Source organism: Ambystoma mexicanum, chromosome 4p (genome assembly GCF_040938575.1).
Source record: "Ambystoma mexicanum isolate Mex_15411 chromosome 4p, UKY_AmexF1_1, whole genome shotgun sequence".
Classification (NCBI taxonomy): Eukaryota; Metazoa; Chordata; class Amphibia; order Caudata; family Ambystomatidae; genus Ambystoma; species Ambystoma mexicanum.
In genome coordinates, this window is record NC_090927.1 from 555989651 (window position 1) to 556007951 (window position 18301).

Here is an 18301-nt window from a genome sequence, read left to right on the forward strand (position 1 = left end):
CACTAAAACATGCATTGACTTCAGACTTGCTGGGGGTAGTTTCGGATGTTAATGGCTGCATGCGGTGTCCAGTCAAAGGATTGAAAACAAAAGGATTGAATTCAATAGTTTTGAGTCAAAAGGACCGGAAAAAAAAGGTTGAATGCCTTTTTTAAAATGTATTTTTTTTTGGCTACTATATAAGAAAAAAAAGTGTTTTTTACACCGAAAACGGGGGTTTGGGGTGGGACTCCCCAAAAAAATAATAATAAATTCAACCTTTTTTTTCCGGTCCTTTTGACTCGCAACTATTGCATTCGAACCATTTAGAGTCATCCCTTTCACCTACAAACGCTACATGAATAGGTGTTCCAAGTCACATAGACTGCATGGAGAACCAATACAGAAGTGGGTCATTGTTCTAACCAAGCTGACACGTGTGTCTCAAAAACAAACATCTGTTTAACTGTAGGACCACTATCGCTAACTGTCGCTCTTCATAGCAAAAAAACATAGAAAAACCGAAAACTCTGGAGACAAGGTCCATAGAGGCGCATAGGTGAGACCTGCACACCCTAAATGGGATGCCTCCTGCACCTGACACAATTGCAGAAGGTTTGGCACGCCCAGAACACAGGTTATTTGATCAATGCTCAGTCTCGACCCATTGAAGCTGATTGCCGTGATTCGACTTGACCACAAGCTCAAATCTGTGGAAGCAACTGACTCACTGCGTGTTGACCACTGACCCATGGAAGCCATTGACTAAATCCATCTCAAACACTGACTAGAACCAGAAGAAGCTGCATCCTGATGCCACCTCAACCCACTAGATGCCTTTGACTCAATGCAACTCAAACACTGGCTCAACCCAGCAGAAGCATCATCTCAACACTGATTCTACCACTGATTCGAGTCACTGATATCCATCAAATCGACATGTATTGAACTCTGACTTCCTCCATTAGGAGCCCTTCTCTGAAATTACATTGGAAAGCACAACCCAACTGCAGTAATGTGCCCAGACGCCTGACTCTACACTGGCAAGGAATGTATGGTGGTTATATCTCCATGGTCCATCTTAAAGGGTCATAATACCCCTTCTCTACCTTATAAAAGACATATTAAATAAATATTACATGTTTTGCTGGAATCACTGCCAGAGAACACCTGTCTACAAACCCAGACACTCCCTTTATTCTAAAATCTTCTTTCTCTGTAGTTTTCCCTACAGGTGTGGCTCCATAGTGTTTGGAATTTTTTTTTTTTATTGTTTGTTCGGTAGAATTAAAGATCCTTTTTTTTTATAGAACATTGCTTGGACATTCTGTAATTTTGCTACCACAGTACGATTGTTGTTTGGTTTGCGTCTGTGCCAGTTCACTTCCCTCCAGAAGAGTATGGCCTGCCCTCAGCCTGCGCTAACCTAAGAGGCAAAGGGGGCATACCTGCCGGGCTGTGCTTGTTCAACCTTTACACTTGAGATCACAGCTGGTTTAGTAGGAGTGTGTGGCCGAGTAAGAGCTGCGTTAATTAATTACTCCTCTCTGTATCACTGCAGAGTATTAATTTCTTGACAATTAAGGTTTTAAAATAGATTTTTTCAGCGATGTGTCCGCACATTTTTTTTTTGTGTGCATTGTTGATTGATTGTGGATGTATGGATGAACGAAGAAGTATTTCATGAAGTACTTTGCAAACAGGCCTTTGTTTGATCAGTTTCTGCGTCCCCGTCTGTATCAACATGTGTATGAAAACATACAACTGAGGACATAATAAGCACATGTCCTGTTTACTGCTCGGTCTAGTGAACATTTTACATTTTGACACTTTAACCAAAGGACTCGCTTGTCGTTATTAAATAAATAAATAAAGCGATGAAGCATATTTGCCCAGCAAGATGCCACTCCTAGGCTGAGGAGTTCTTGCATCTGCCACTGCCGAAATGAAAACCTTGCATCAAGCTGACCTATACGTTTATACAACGTTCTCGCGTTTATAGATTTTTATTCTTATTTTGAGCCTGCTTTAGCTTCCTGTCAAAGCATAGTACAGACAGGTCAATTCTGTGCACAGGCAGGGATACTTAAAAGGTCATGTTAAGAGACCTGCACTGGCTCTTATTTGCCATGGTAACCTTGATGCAGTTTCTTAGATGTGCTCACTGTTTGGAGACCGATTGAACACAAATGGAAGGTGAATAAGGGAATTTAGCCCTGACATTGCCCCCGTCCAGGTTGCTCAGCGAGAGTCACTTCTCTAAGCGGGTTCGCCAAAACTCGATTGCAGGGGTCACGGAAAGCAATTCAGGCAATCTCAAATCCACAGGATGCAGGCGCACGCGGGATCTGTGGACAGAGAGATCCACGGCCACCTTTGTCGCTTCAGATAAGATGCTGCTGGGGCCGTCTCTAAGCACATCGGATTGCTGCAGTGGTCTCAAAGATGCACACACCTGTACGCTGGCAGGCGAGCCGTGCACACGTGTCAGTTTATCCCATTAAGTGGAAAAGGAAGATCATGTTAGTTATTGTTTTTTTTTTGTTTAATTTAAATTCTCGATTTACAATAAGAGAGGGCAAGAAACGGAAGACATACATGTAAAGAGTTTCTTTTTCTTTTCTTAAAACATGCGAAAGAGTCATATTTCTTCGCTGTCTACACACTTGAAAACCCTGGAACAGTGCATAGTCTCATTCATTCTGATTAATCATGCTCCAATTACGACTACCACACAGTGGGGAGTGTGTGGGGGTCAGGGGAGGGGGCAGCGCTGAGGGCGCATAGAGGCCATTGCCGCCTGGACACAGACGCTGCTGCCTTCATGGGACTCGTCCTGCTGAGCAAAGTCCGGGCTGGAAATGGAAATACCTATTTTCGGGAGGAGTCGAGTTGCAGGACAGGAAGGATACCAGTGACCGAACTACACAAAGCTGTTCCAGTACCTGGGCACTGTGTGTATTCTGGCCCCAGATACACCATTTGATTATCCTAAATTGGGCAAATGATGCACAGACTAGTACCTGAATCGGAGTGTGAGGCAATTATGTATGTTGCACAATCATGTGTGTGTTATATAGCTAATAAGTGTGTGGATCATTCAGTTTTCTACTCAGTAAGGCTTTCCGTGGAAACTGCAGAGAGCACCACAAAAATAAAGCATGTTTCAATGACCTGTTTTTTTGTTGGTGGAGTCTACCAGAGGCTGAGACCTGGTCATCTTTGACTCCACAATTATTCGGATCTCCCACGCAGCTGAGCTGGGGATGCAGACTGTGTCAGCCTTTCCATTTTAAAGCAAATAGTTCATCAATATGCACAGAAGACTGGAGGGTGATAAAGAGTTAACATTTATTGTTAGGAGATCACTGCTACAACACAATGGGTATATACGTGCAAAACCTTCTCAGTAGACGGCACATCCAACACAGAGCCGAAACTTCCAGATGCTCTGGCGAGTCCACATCCTACACCGGCAAACGTTTCTTCGGGTCCTTGAGGAAAATACGCCATTTCAGGCGATGCTTGAGGTAGACAGAGGATTGTCCATATAGGGTTTTACGGACCACGGTACAACGTTTTAAAGTTATCCTGCCTTGCACGGGTAACCAGCAGACATGTTTCAATATGGGTGTCCTATTGGCCCATTCGGGAGCGTTTCGAGCCAATTGTGTCTCAGTGTTTTGTAACAACTGATGCTGGTGCATTTTAAAGTCTGGGGCACCAGCCTCAATAGCATTACCTGTGGCCCAATGTTGTGCTGATAAAAGTTCTGGCTATGGGGGCGCAATTTGCTTTCCATAGGATCTGCCTGATCTTACAGAGGAGCATCAAATTAGCATCAAATGTAGGGTGACATCCCGGGGTCCCAGGAGTCTTTTAATTTTATAAACCCCGTCTCAGGTTTGCAAGGGTGGGTGGATAAGGTCCTGGTTTTTGCCGGGACCCGATTTCAAAATCCCGAAATCGGGCCTGCCGCAACTCTTCCTGCGCGAATGGGGGAATGCAATGCGGGCGTAAATGCTTTCAAGCCCCCATTTCCTACCCCTTTCCCTCCCCGGCCGCTCTCTTCAAATGAAAGGAGTGTGTCTGCGGTCACACACTTTCCCCGCCACACGCAACAGGCTAGCGACATAGAAGTGGGACTACAGTTTTACTTGTGTTCACGTTAGTCCTACTTCTATGTCCATGACCTGTCCCTTTTTTATTTTTCAATCTGTTCACTCTAATCAAATCAGTACAGTCGATAATAATATTATTGGTTCGGAGCATCTGAGACCCAAACATCTCTTTGATTCAAAGCGTGAGAGATGCTTTCTGCTGTATCACTCAGAGGCGTGATGCGTGCAGCAGTGAACATACGGTTTGTGGTATTAAACAAGACCTCTAAATATGAGGAGCATAAGAGACATTTTGTTATGTGTTAAGGGTAACAAGTAGTACTATGGTCAAGGCACACTGCCTCTAGGTACGTTATCATGTGAATTGTACCTGGCTGCTGGTGGAAGAAGCACACAGATCCAGTTTAAAGCTGCAGTCTTCAAGTGTTGCATACAGTTAACTAATGCCAGTGTCACCCACATCTCTGCAATTATGTGCCAGGAGTCCCCTTTACAGTTTGTGGCAGTAGGATGGTACACTCAATGGCAGAGCAAAACCGAGGCCCCATTGATGGCAGTGTTACAAGGGCTATGTGGTGTAATGAATTATATCACATGGACAAGGGGATGATATTCTCAGGACCTATAAACCAGCGGTAATCCTTAAGACTGTATACTCAGGCCAAACCAGTCAGTCCTTTTGAAAAGCACAATTTACAAGAACTGTGTCTCACACACTGTCTTTCTTTATCAACGGAAAACCTGGAATGGATCTGAGAGAGTCAATTATGTATTATGTATTCAGGAGAAGGAAACATGTGGAAACGTCAAACAGGTCCCAGATTACAGGAGGAACCCTGCCAGAAACATTATAAGGTCCAGTCATTTAGGGGAATTCTGAAGTTCAAGATAGTGACGGGATGCTTCTCTCAGAACCCCTCTCCATCACAGAAGGAAGACATTGACTGTATCCACGACGTGCAACTACAGATTGAAATACAGATGAAAGGAAGACTGTGAGGAAACCATAGTTACCTGATCAAAGCACCTCATGCACCCCAGAAAGAACATTTAAGGCACACATGCACCTGTCTCCTCTAAGGCACAAATGCTCGTAGGGAAGAAGAGAAGCACAGACCCTCTCTATGCAAATTCATACTCACTAAGGTGTAAATGCTTCTTTCCTACACTGAAAGGAAACCTGTGGACAGGAGCATCCCGGATTCCCTCGGAGCTGCAACCACTGGGGAGAGAGAGCACCCCCCTACATTGATTGCAATAGTAGACATAACACTACCATGTCAGGAACATGGGGAATCATGTTCTTAATTGCCATCTGCCAAAAGACTCCAGAACGCTATCATACACTGGCCTTCTAGTTATAGGAAATAGACAAGCTGAAACCCAAAAGGGGAAGCCCTCCAGAAAATAAGCAAGAGAGCATGCATGGCGGTTCCAGTCTTGTAGCCGGCAAACGCGCATATGTTAGAAGTCCAACATGGTGTCTGGCATCTTTAAAATCGTCCTCCTTCCCGAAATAAGGACTACAATGCATCCATTCTTTGAGAATGCTCAGACAGGTCTCATAAGATAATCCCTATATACGAGCCATATCCCAGAATAGCAGAGGGAGGAGGTAAGGAGAACACTGCTGATGAGTTGCAGTTTGGAATAACAGTTTGACTGTTGGAGAAGGATGCTTGGACTGTGGGAGGATGAGCTGGCTATCAGAGTGTTGAGAAGCAGGCAGTCCAAACAGCCTGAAGACAAAAGACAGAAGGGGAGGTGCAAAGAGGAGGTGTGGAGACGAGTAGATGAGAGGAGGATCTGAAGATCAAAGATGTGGATTGGAGGATAGGAGAGGAAGTGATACAGGAAGAGAGAAATAGAGAAGAACTGGAGATGAGACGAGGAGGATACAACAACAAAAGAATATAGAAGTGATGAATTGTTGAAAGGATAAAAGAGGCAAGGAGGATATCGTCAATGAGGAGTAAAAGACAGCAAGCTACCCAAGGAGAGACGAAGAGGATTGTGCACTTTGCTCCAGAGAGGAAAGACTGACGTGGTATCCCTTAAACAGACAGATAATGCGGTTGGGTGTTGGACCACAATATTAAAGGCTGAGAGAATTTCCAAAGAGGAAAGTAAAATTGGGAAGGCTGAAGAGGCAAAGTGCGGTAGAAAAGAAAAAGAAAAGAGAGACCCCCAGACAAAGGAAAGATTCAAGACCAGGAGAAGAAAGGCCAAAGTCTGGCACACGACTAGACGGGGATAGTTGAGGCCATGCCAAGGGAAAGGTGGAGAAAGGGGAGTTTGAGGCCATTGACAAAGAAGATCAGAGAAAGAAAATGCATAGAATAAACCAACAAAAAGGTGAAGAGAAACCACAAGCCTCAACTTGGATTTTACGAACAGAGCAGTGTCAATGGGAGATGAACTCATGGGTGGTCAGTCATTTTTTCGAAAATAAAATGTCGAAAAAAAAGTCGAATTCCTTTTTTTAATTATATATTTATTTTGGCGTCCGGGAGTAAAAAAAAAATGGGTAAAACAAAATAAATAAATAAAAAAGGTGGTTGGGGGGAACCCCCCCATTTCAAATAAAAAATGTATTAAAAAAATGTGACTTTTTTTTCGACATTATTTTTTTTTTAAAAAATGACTTTCGACATTTTTGCATTGGAAAAAATGACTATAAACCGAACTCATGGAGAGGAGTCACCCAAAAACTAACCTTTAAGAGAAAACAATATGGAATCCAATGACTTTTATTAAGTATTGGGGACAATTTAAAAAACCCACCATCTTGAAAAAGAAACTAAAGGACGTGAGCATTCAATTTCGCATTACATCATATGTAATATGTGTTGCAGTCCCATCCACAAAATCAGGAGCACCTGAAAGGTGCATTTTGTTTGAGATGCATGATGGAAACACGCATGCATGGACCATTGGCCCGCCGACGTTGCTTTGGTCGTGTTCCTGTGTGTTTTGCTATTTGTCCTCTCCACCTCACTTCTTCATTCTGGGTAAGGCACACGTGTCAGTGAGACCCTTCTTGTCCCGTCCAACTTCCCATTTCGATAAATGCAAATAGTTTACTGTTTGGACTATAGCGTCTGCTGACACATGAAGACTTGCTTCTGAGTTGCACGTCCCACAATTATCTATGCACTGGGGGAAGCAGAGAGTACAATGATTAAGGGTGGTCCCTGGGGTATACAGCATTGGACCCTCCTTTACTCTCACTGCATGTTGCTGCAGGAAATGTGTACACAATAGAATCAGTTGCTGATATTGCATGATGTTCCGCGCCAGGATACTGTATGTACAATTGCCTCATCAGAGGAAATGTGTATCAGTTATGATTTCCCTCACCTGTATGTTTCAGGGCTGCACTGTAATGAGCCACTTTCAGGGAAAACCATGACATTTATGACAATTCTAGTCCATTAAAATACATCAGAAAATGATTGTTTAACAAAATGTCACCCCTCGAAGGCTTGTAGTGCTGTGATTCTATTTAGGACCCGTAGCGTTCCTTCAAATGGGTGCTTATATTCATCTGTTACTGTGAAGGAGTAGAGAAGGGACCTTGTTCAAGAAATGGTGGCATAATGATGATTCCAGTGGCAAATGCCAGACAATACTATCAATTGCTCTGGGAAAGATACTGCCATGATGTACACTATTCTCAATCAGTTTCCTGCTGAATTAATACTGCTTGCAACTGCATTACTTCCAGTGGAAGCTGCATTGCCACAAGCAGTCCCGATAACAATTCAAAAGGGTACTTTAAAAAGTGGCAATTCCTATTAATCACGTAAGGTCTCTGCATGTCGAACAAAAACGGTCAAACTCATGACAGGCTGCAGCATTGTAAAATGTGTCTTAGGTGCCATCACAAAACAAGCCTACAGCATAATTGTCCATGCCATGCTAAAAAGCACGGATCCGTGACCAGGTGGCGCCCGGACACTTCCCTTGCTCTCTGCTCCCCTCCTGTTTCCATCAGGTTTCCACCTGATGCAGCACCCCGTATTAATTTAGGGCTCATTTACAAGGGGCCAACTTGCGTTGTGAGACTCCATCATGACGGGCACACACACATAATACCCATGACCAGTTCTTGGATCATTCATCCCTTGGAGGGAAACCAACAGAATCTCTGCCTGACTCGAACTGTGATGTGTGTGAATCCCAGCACAGATGAAATTGAGAGTTATTCATTGCGATTACAGACGCCAGGCAGTACTTTGCACATGCAATAACCACTATTTTCCCAAATCTGGAAACGACCTGAATTTCCTCCCCAGGCGATGAAAAATCTGCCAGAGCGGACAATGTGTTTTTATTTCTCCAGTGGACCCGATGCCGCTCCTGATATTTTCATATTTTCTTCCTGTCACTTCCTTTTCCATTAGTAACATAGTATTTACCCCTCGAGGTATTTGCTAATGTGCAGACAATACTGGAAAATGTGCTTTCAGCTTGCAGAAAAGTTAGCCTCAGCTCTGTTCAGCAACACAGAAGCACCTTTATTTCGGGTCAGGTTCCTGAACATTCTATCTTCCTTACCTACGTGGTGATCTGTAGCCTTCGCAAGGCAGTCATTTAACTAGTAGAATAAGCCACTTTGTATTCGGTCCTTGCTAAGAACTCAAACACCTGCCTTTTAGTGAAACAGCATTCACATATATGAGTCTGACACCTTGGGGCTATTTCAATAGAAGGCCACCGGTTTGGCGTCAACTTGTCTTGCTGCCAGGGGAGATCTTCTGATGAACAGTGTGACCTTTTCAGGAGAACAGGTATTGGGCCCGATTGCATTGATTTACAACTTTTACTAACACATCATTATTTTTGACTGAAACAAATAATCATTTAAAGTTCATTTTGAAGCTATGTTTCAATTTTCAAGCACAGTTTTGGTTTCTGGATTCAAGCATTCATCTGCACACGCGACATTTACTTTTATGAATAAGGAGTGTTTTACGAGTCTATACTGTAATAGGTAACTGTTCCAGAGCCTGGCACACAGTCACACAGAATACGGAATTTTAAGCAACAGCCCAAACGAAATAAGGTGTTGTGTTTTTTTTTTTTCTTCAAGTTGAACATATCATTGTAGTTGAAACAATTAAGTGGCTTTTTGCTTGGGTGTTATGAATTGACAGTGAATGGAGGATAGAACAGGGGCAACGCCCTGGTCTTGAAGGAAAACCACGCAGAGCAACAGAGGTTCAAATCCAGGATCCCAGCTTAGAAACCAAAATAAGGTGTTTTATTAGACACGTTATAAAAAAAAACAAATAAATTAAATTAAATCTTCACCTGTCAAAAATGATCTTAACCGAATGCCCGGGCCTGGCCTCTATAACCCATTCACAGTTTAGTGAATCCTTGTAGTATCCTGGCCACCCTGGTGGTAAGATGATTCCACTTGCTGCTGTCAAATGACTACCACATGGAGCTGAAAAACAAATGAGAATGATTCATGCACTGTTTGCGAGTGCAGAATTTAAACAAGTATAGTTGCATGCAGCATGCATTGGTGACACTTTGGTTAAATGTCAACACATTTTAATTCCATCCGGTGATTTACAACACTTCAGATCACATAAAACCTGACAAATCATATTAACAAACAATTTACAGGACACATGGTCATAGTTTGTGTGTAGTATTGTGGTGCATAAACTAGTCATTTACAATGTACCAAAATATCAATATGTGTAATGTGACTGTTGGCATCAGGATCACATGCTCTGCTAGTCAACACATGTTGAAGGAGATAAAGAATCAGGCATCGGCTCATGAATTAGAGCAAACAATAACAACTGAAATCCATGGGCAAGTTACATGGTAGCCAGAGATGTGGGGGGAACACCACCACAGCAATTGTGCAATCCCTCTGTTTCCTTTGCCTGCTTCAGGGATAGCTTTGTTTGGTAAATAGATTTCAATAGAATAATACTTTGGACGTTTCTTGTACATTGGAAGTTTCATCTGGGGTTGGTAGGTTAGGTCTTGGAGGTCCAATTTTTATTTGGTAGGGAAATCCCCAGTCCATGCCCTGGCTGTTCTTGATTTTGTTGTCCTGGCTCCGGGTCTGGTTTTCTTGGCTTCTCCAAGATGCACTCTGGGAGTCAAGTTTCCTGAATAAAGGAAATAGAACACTTGCGAGATAAAGTGTCGGAAAGCATTTTGCAGCAGAGGATTGCACTTCTGGCCACATGCATTGCACATGTGACTTTCCCAGAGTCTTGAGTCTCCTTATCTCCCCCTTTCCTCCCTGACAGGGCCATGGTGCTGACCCTGTCAGATTAGGATTTTCTAGAACATTCAGTAAGAAAACTGCCTGATATTGAGAGCCATTGGGTGGACGGGAGAAACATGATGTATTTTCAATCTTCAAAGACAATGATTGAATATTTTGTTTTACTGGAGGCTGACACCATGTAGTTAAAGATAAGAGTGAGTATACACAGTATACATGAATTGTGACTTAAAATGTCAAGTTATCTTCATTGGCAGAAGATAATTATCTGACCAACGCAATATCTAAAGCAATGCACATGGTGGATGGTATGTACAAGTGCTAGGCAGAAGTTCATATGATACTATGAATATCTGTATAATGTATCCTGTTTGTACCAACGCGTCTGTTTCTTTTCAGTCTGTTATTTATTCTTCTCCCCAGATTTGGGGCTCCTTTTCTTCTTTATCTGAATCAGAAGTTCTTGCCATAATGTCAATATGATATATGTTCCTATAATGTTGATCCTCTTCTAGTTTATGTGTTAACATCTACCCTGGATTTCTTCTGTTCCTTCTAGGTGAAGCTGATCAATGCTTCTCTTATTGTGGGTATATCTCCTGGCTCTTAGACCAGTGGCTAAGTACTCCATTTGTTAAAGAAACAACTGTTGACCCATCAGATCATGTGAACTATTCACCCATCACACACCTCCCCTTTTTGGGGGAATGTCCTTGAGAAGTGTGCAGTATTGCAACTCACCCAGCACCTATGCAGACACTCTCTAACCGGCGTCCGTCCTTGTTGTAGCACTGAGACAGACTTCAGGTGACTTTCTTCTAGTTCTTCTTGATCTATGGGCAGGGTGCTACACAGTGAACCATGACGTCTTGCTTAACATATTATCCACACACATGGGTTTGAATGGTTATGTTATGGCATGTTTCTTTTCCTTTCTGACACAATGTACTTGGTTTGTTCAGGTGGATCATCTAGATCTGACCTATTGCCCCTTTGCAGTGGAATGTTAAGGATTCTATTATGTCACCTGTGTTACTCAGCATCTACATGGAACCACTAGGAGGTCTGTTTATCACTATGGATATTGGGGTACACCAGCATATTGGCAACACTCAATTGCATAGAAAAGTGTGATCTCCAGTTGACATGCTGGCCTTAAAGAGTATCTTGGTGTCACTGAGTAATTTGAAACTAAATCTGCCTCACACTGAGTTTATTTGGGTTTCTTCTCCTTCATTTGCACTTTTTTTTGCAAATGGTTCCTCTCCTCTCCCCTTTAGGTGGCAACCCCTCCTTCATGCCCACTGTTAAATCTTTCTAATGCACTTCTAAACTGTAAAGCACATATATCCTGTGCCACAAAATCATTTTTTTTCATTTGTCGTTACCTCACCAAGTAAAATCTTTTTTTTTCTTTTTTTTCTTCTCCTTTGGACTACCTTACTGCCATTCAAGCTTTAGCCCTTCCTCGCCTGGACAATGGCAATGCTATGCTTATGGGTATTCCTAGTTCATAGTGGCACTCTGAGAGCAGCAATACATTCTGCCGCTAGTCGCATTACCGGTGGTTGAAAGTTTGAATTTAATACCCCATTCCAATTGCTCTTCATTGGCTTCACCTTCACTATGTTGCACTTTTTAAGACTTTTTGCATCACTTACAGGAAAATAGTTTTTGGGACAGCCACTATATGTAGTTAGCAAGCTGTGAATATCCTGCGGTCTGAAAAAAGACTACGCACACTGGTATTTTATGGCTCTAAATTCCTTTGAACACTTTATCATTACACACCCATTGTCTACCGTCTCTTTTAGTGTTCAGAGAATCTCTCAAAACTCATGTATTTGAAACTGCACATTCGTAACTACTTAGCCCCGCTGTAGTGATGATAATTTCACTCCTGGATATTGCTGTTAATATTTTGTTTTGTTCTTCTTTACATTTCTTATGGTAAACTGTATTTTTATTATCATTGTATTTTATTTTAGAATGCCTTATTTCTTTGTGTTTTATGAATTAAAGCATACCTGTACTGGCACAATGATTTTTCACTGTCAAGATTATGAAATATAATAGTTTCATAGCATTAAACAATTCCAAGTGTTAATCATTCTTTTGAGAGAAGGAAGTATTCATCTGTGACATAAACACAATGTTAATCTTCTAAATGGTTTGTACATGTGCAATGGTGTGCAATACATAACACTGTGTGGTGCAACTTCATAATTTCATTGAACTACATTTTTTGGGATTGCAATACACACATTGTTGATGTTAAATAAGGCAGCCTCACAGTACATTACTATCGTCAACAATAAATGGTTAGGCTCAATATGATATCAATGTTCATGATTCCAAACATTTCCACACAGCACAAGTCTATTTACATTCCCTTCTTGCTCACACCTTACCTTCACATCGTGGAACAGTAGAACTCCACACAACATTTCCATCCTGTATAAGGCAGGTTATGGACTCTGATCCTTGAGTTTTTATGAAACCCTCATCACAATGGAAAGACACAGAGCTTCCAAGAAGAAATCGATCTCCAAAACGTCGTCCATTCATCGGAATTCCAGGATCATGACACTCATTCTGACCAAATGCTGAACAGAAGAGCAATGTATTATTTATGAAATGGTAAACTTAATGACTTAAAAATAAGAAAAGGTTAAAAGGAAGATATTTGATTATAATATTTCATCACATTGTGTATATAGAAAACAGGGAACATGCTACGAAATCACAAATACATAAAGGTAATTTTAAATAAATTGTCTAATTTGAATAGTCTTCATTTGAAATAAAAAGAAATGCATGATTGGAGTGAAAAACAAGAGCAAAGAAATCATTTAAAATCACGTGTGTACTCTCTTATATTTCAAATGACTGCTGCAGTTGTTAGAAATCAGATGATGCATTGTGCCATATAGTCTTAGGTTCTTTCTCACTGCACCTCCGTGGGACATACTATAATTGAAGATTGTTAAAAATGATGGGGCAGACACAACATGGGATCCGAGTGCAACGTTGTTTTGCAAAGTATTCTGCCATTTTGTGCCACAAGGCTCAGTGTATGGCCTTGTGCCATGTGATATTTATTAAAATGGGGGGGGACTTTCACATTTGTAAGAGTTTTTTTCAGGGTGATCTATATTTTAGTTTTATGCCTGCATTTGTTATGCTAGTCTGAAGTGTTTGTAAATTAATTACATTTTAAAGTAGTACACACATGAAACAGCTTGTTTGGGTGTGAGACATTTTTGGAATTTCATGAGCAGTTTCAACATATTGCACATTCACTATTATATTTTTATCTTGGTGGGATAAAAGAGAATACGTCTCAACGAATGCGAATATAATTATAGAGTAGCAGGGGATTTCTAAGGGCATTGATTTATATTGAATTGGGATTCTGTTTATGATGGCCCAGAACACTGTACAAGCCAATGTCAAGCCAATAAAATTGTATATTGAATAGTTTTAAATAAAACCAATGTAATCTCCTTCAGGGTTTCAGAGCTACCTATGAGAATGTTGATTTACTGACATTGTCCGTATCCAGCAGTCAGACATATGGCAGGAAAGTGTGCCTTGTTTCCCTCTCAAACCCTTTTCAGATGTATATCTAAAGTCTATAATTGGGGTATATAATCATTAAAAATGCACAGAGAGGCAAACACTGTGGGCTGTCGTAGCGCGCACCAGAGGGCACAATGTTACAAAGGCCACACACACTGTGCATGACTTGAATACATTCAAAAGCAATAATCTTCAGTGCCAACTCTGTGAACTGACCCTCGAGATTACATATGTGCAAATTAGCCTTCAAGGAAAGATGGCTCCCCTTTCCGACATCTGTAAAAGCCACATATGTATTTATGTGAAAAAAAGCAAAAGTAGATTTCATTGCCCTCTTAAGTCTACAATATATCTGATAAGCATGTGCATTTTGATAATTCACATGCATTTTTAATTCTGAACGGTCAACCCATGCTTATATTTAGGAGAAATTCTGTAATATACGAACATCAAGAGATTGTTCAATTTTTGGGTTGTAAAGATAAAGGAAAAAAGTGATAACAGAAATGGTTTAATTTGTTAAATATACATATAAATTTGTTAAGGCATTCCACGTTATTTCTTCAAATAATAAAAACAAATACATATATTTTCTATCATGGGTCACACGATTCAGATTTGGATAAGTAGAATATGTATTAATGTCTCAAGTAATATAGGCCATTACTGCAGAAGCTACACAGTTCAATTTTCAAATGGCTTTTGCACCCAATGCAAATGAATCCTCATCAAAATATGTTGAAATGCATTCATGCCCCATGAAAATATTTGGCCCGGTTGAAATGATTTGCAAAATTTTAGGAAACACTAATATTTCTTACACAACAGTATTTTTGTTTTACAAATAAAAATCGCACCATTGAAACAGAGGATGCATTAGAATATTTCCTATTTGCTCAAGGAAAGAAAGTTATGAAGCTACATATCCATGCTACCAACATGATCAAATGATGCAATCGGGAAAGCATTCATTAATTTTGATATTACTTTTCAAAAATCAATGAGCAATTGAAGACATACATTTGAATGTCATTGTATACATATTTCTTTTTAATGGAATGTATATCAGAGAGGATACTTATTCCTTGATAGGTACTCTTACACGAGGTGAGTTAATTGATAGATAATTATAATATTAATACTGGGACATTAACTATGCACAGGAAGGTGGAATTGGCTTGGAATTCTTTGTAGATTTTGCATCTGCAAAAAACATGTTGAATCCATTGAGATTCATGTAAATGTTGTCTGCAAAACACGAAGCACTGTTGTGACTTGCAAGCCTCCAGGCTAGGTTAAGGTTCCTCAAAAGTGGTAGAGGGACAGTCACAAACCATTCTCTGCAAACATTCATACACATATGAATGAATCCAAATGTATCCATACATTTACTGAATGTATCTGTCCTGTCTTGTCCTGTCTGAATGGCCTAGAATCACAGTAATTACATCATGCATGTGAAATACATATGGTGTAGTGTAAAATCATCTGTAATTATGGTTCTGGCCTAAAGGTTTTCTAATCACAAGGAGAACTCATATTTGCAATGCTTTGTGAAGAGTTTTCAACACTACACAAAAGACCAGGGAATTTAGACAATCTGTACGGGATGCTATGCTTCAATGGTTATGCAAATCAGTAAGAAGAACTTATAAACACTTTGTTAAGACAAGAGTGGTTCCATTCAGTGAGTATTGCTTAGAAACATGAAGCTTGCTCTCCAGGGAAAGAAAGAAGAATAAAATATAGCTTTTAGCCATTGATTATGTCCAACCTCAGGAGTCTTTCAATGACTGGAATGGAGCATACTTGGTGACAACATTAGATCAGATTAGTAGGACTTTAAATCCCTATCTGCTGGCCACTACAATTAATATGCAAACAAAAAGACAGCCTCTTAATATACCCATCCGGTGCATTCATAATTTCATGTGAACATACCCACTACTGTTATTCCAAATATTGCGAAGGAGTTACAAGATGAGGTGGATGAAATAATTGTGCTAACACTAGAAAAACAAGGACAGGGTGCACAGAGAATTCTAACAGTTTTGGACAAGTTACCAGCGTATGGAGAGGTTTACTTAGAGAGTAGAACAAGGACAAACTATCAAGATGGGGTAGGTTATGGATTGCTATGGGAGGGAAAATACTCACAATCCACTCTTGGATTTGGGATTAGGAACAGCCAACTGGGTTCTGGACTCCAAGGCTCAGGTCACCAGATAGCGGGCTCTCCTGGCTAAAGACAGCTGGACAAAGGTCTGGTCATGGCACAGCGACACCTCAGCGGGATGGAGCGGGTAAGCATGACAAGCAGGCGGCACTGGAGGATCCCAAAGCAGGCTCAGCCACCTTTCTCCCTGAAGTTAGTGGAATTTTGTTATGGGGTTTTTAGTGGGATTTCTGGATTAAGGCCTAGCTGGATCGGATCAGCTATGCTTTGGCCTTGCTGGGATAGGATCATCTATGCTTTGGCCTTGCAGTAGAGTCTGGAATCTTGCAAAGGTGGATCTGGAATGTCAGGATACGCAGGTGCTGGAAATTCAGGAGAGCGTCTTGTCCCTTTGAGCTCCCACCGTTTATATAAAATTGGGTGACATCACCGGTATATTGTTGGGCAGAACTGAGCTAAACCTACCCCCACAAACCGGATAGGCAGGCCTATTTTGGTCACTGCCTCAAGGAGGGGACCCAGTTTATGGGGTTGTGTTTTTATGAGGTGCAAAGCCATAACATTCCACCATATGTACTTTCCCCATGATTTACGTTCTCCTGGCGTTAGTGTCCCATACATGCTATGGTTGGCCACAATATCTTGTTTAGAAGCCACAAAAATCATATTTAAACTGTACAACTTTAACATATTTGTGCTGTCCGATTACAGAATTTACCGTCTTAAAAGTTTATTCATCAAATAGTATTTTGAGACAGAGGGACAGCCTTTGTCCTTCAGCTGGGACAATTTATTTTTCTTCAGCTACCACCAACTTCAGTTTCAGCCCAGGGTGGCCATGGGGTTTTCGCAGTTTGATTGAATGTTTATGGTCAATTCCCCCACTTCACAGAGAGGATACCTGAGTGGGTCATACCTCCTCCCCCAAATGAAACATTGGAGTACAATATTTTATGAATTCAGTCTAACATCTATAACCAGATGAGAAGTTTCTGCTTACGAGTGAAGTCGACTCCTTTGTATCTAGCCTTGTGGGCTGGCCGTTGATGGTCCCAGAGGAAGCAGTTGTAAGAGCCCCTATAGATTTAAGAGTGGGTGCCACCAATAAAACAAACCGATGCACATGCTCATCTGGCCATGATATTGTACACATATGCTTCTTATACATCAAAATTCCAGTGGGAGGATTTAAAACATTCACATGATTGATTGGAGACAGGGTTAGGACTGCTGTGGTCTGACTCAAACCATGTACCTACAAGCAGACTTCTTGTCTCATCTTACATTTGATGGAGTACAGGCAGCATCCATCTCAATGGGTTCCTCCATCTCAGCCAGGAGAAAAGTTGTAGTCTGGAAAACTGGCAATACACAGGGAAAGGTAGCATGACATCCTCCCTTTCTTGGTGGCAAGAAGTTCAGGGATGATTTGGAAGATAAGGTGGACAAGGTCCATAAACAAATGTCACTGATGGCGTCAAGAACTCACATACTCTACTAGATAGTTTATGTTTGTTATTAATGTAACAGAGAAGGGGCTCACAAAGGGATATCCTACCTCCATCATCTATACTGGGCAGTTGCTCTCTAGCTCAGGTGTTACTGACACTCTGAATTGTCAATAGAGATAGGTAATACCAACTGTCCAATAACTGACTAGCTGGACATGATGGCTTAAGGACAAACAGCCTGTTCCCCTTCCTCTTTCTTTTTCTCTTTATCTTTCACATACCCTTTCTCTCTCAATCTCTCTCTCTCTCTCTCTCTCTCTCTCTCTCTCTCTCTCTCTCTCTCTCTTTCTCCCTCTCTCTCTCTCTCTCTCTCTTTGCAAAGTGAATCTGATACCAGATCCCACGAAATGACTATTAACATGGAAAGATGCAGTCCACTCACTCTGGGTCTCAATCTGACTCTTCCTTACATGCCCTAATACGCCTCACCATGATGGTCTATAAATCCTTCTCATGTCTCCTATAAACTTCCCTCCCTTCCTCTACTCTCCTTCTCATTCCACCTCTCGTCCCTCTCACTTTCCCTATGATGATCTCCTTTCTACTCTCCTTCTCTCTATGCCACTTCGCTCCCCACCATAGCTCTTTCTTCTCAACTCTCCTACTCTCTCCTCTCAACACTATGACACTCCCCTGTCCACACTACTTCTCTCCCCCAATGGCTCTCCTA

General features: G+C 41.3%; 1 protein-coding gene across 2 annotated transcripts in view; it reads right to left on the bottom strand.

The window, feature by feature from the left end:
* Nucleotides 1–18301, bottom strand: part of CSMD1 (CUB and Sushi multiple domains 1) — a 5442057-nt gene that overhangs the window by 2241008 nt on the left and 3182748 nt on the right. For both annotated transcript variants that reach the window (XM_069606098.1, XM_069606099.1), the window contains exons 15-16: nucleotides 12774–12968; nucleotides 9417–9555 (exon numbers count right to left, since the gene is read on the bottom strand). In XM_069606098.1, coding sequence (XP_069462199.1) covers nucleotides 9417–9555; nucleotides 12774–12968 — 334 coding nt within the window. The remainder of the gene's footprint in view (nucleotides 1–9416; nucleotides 9556–12773; nucleotides 12969–18301) is intronic.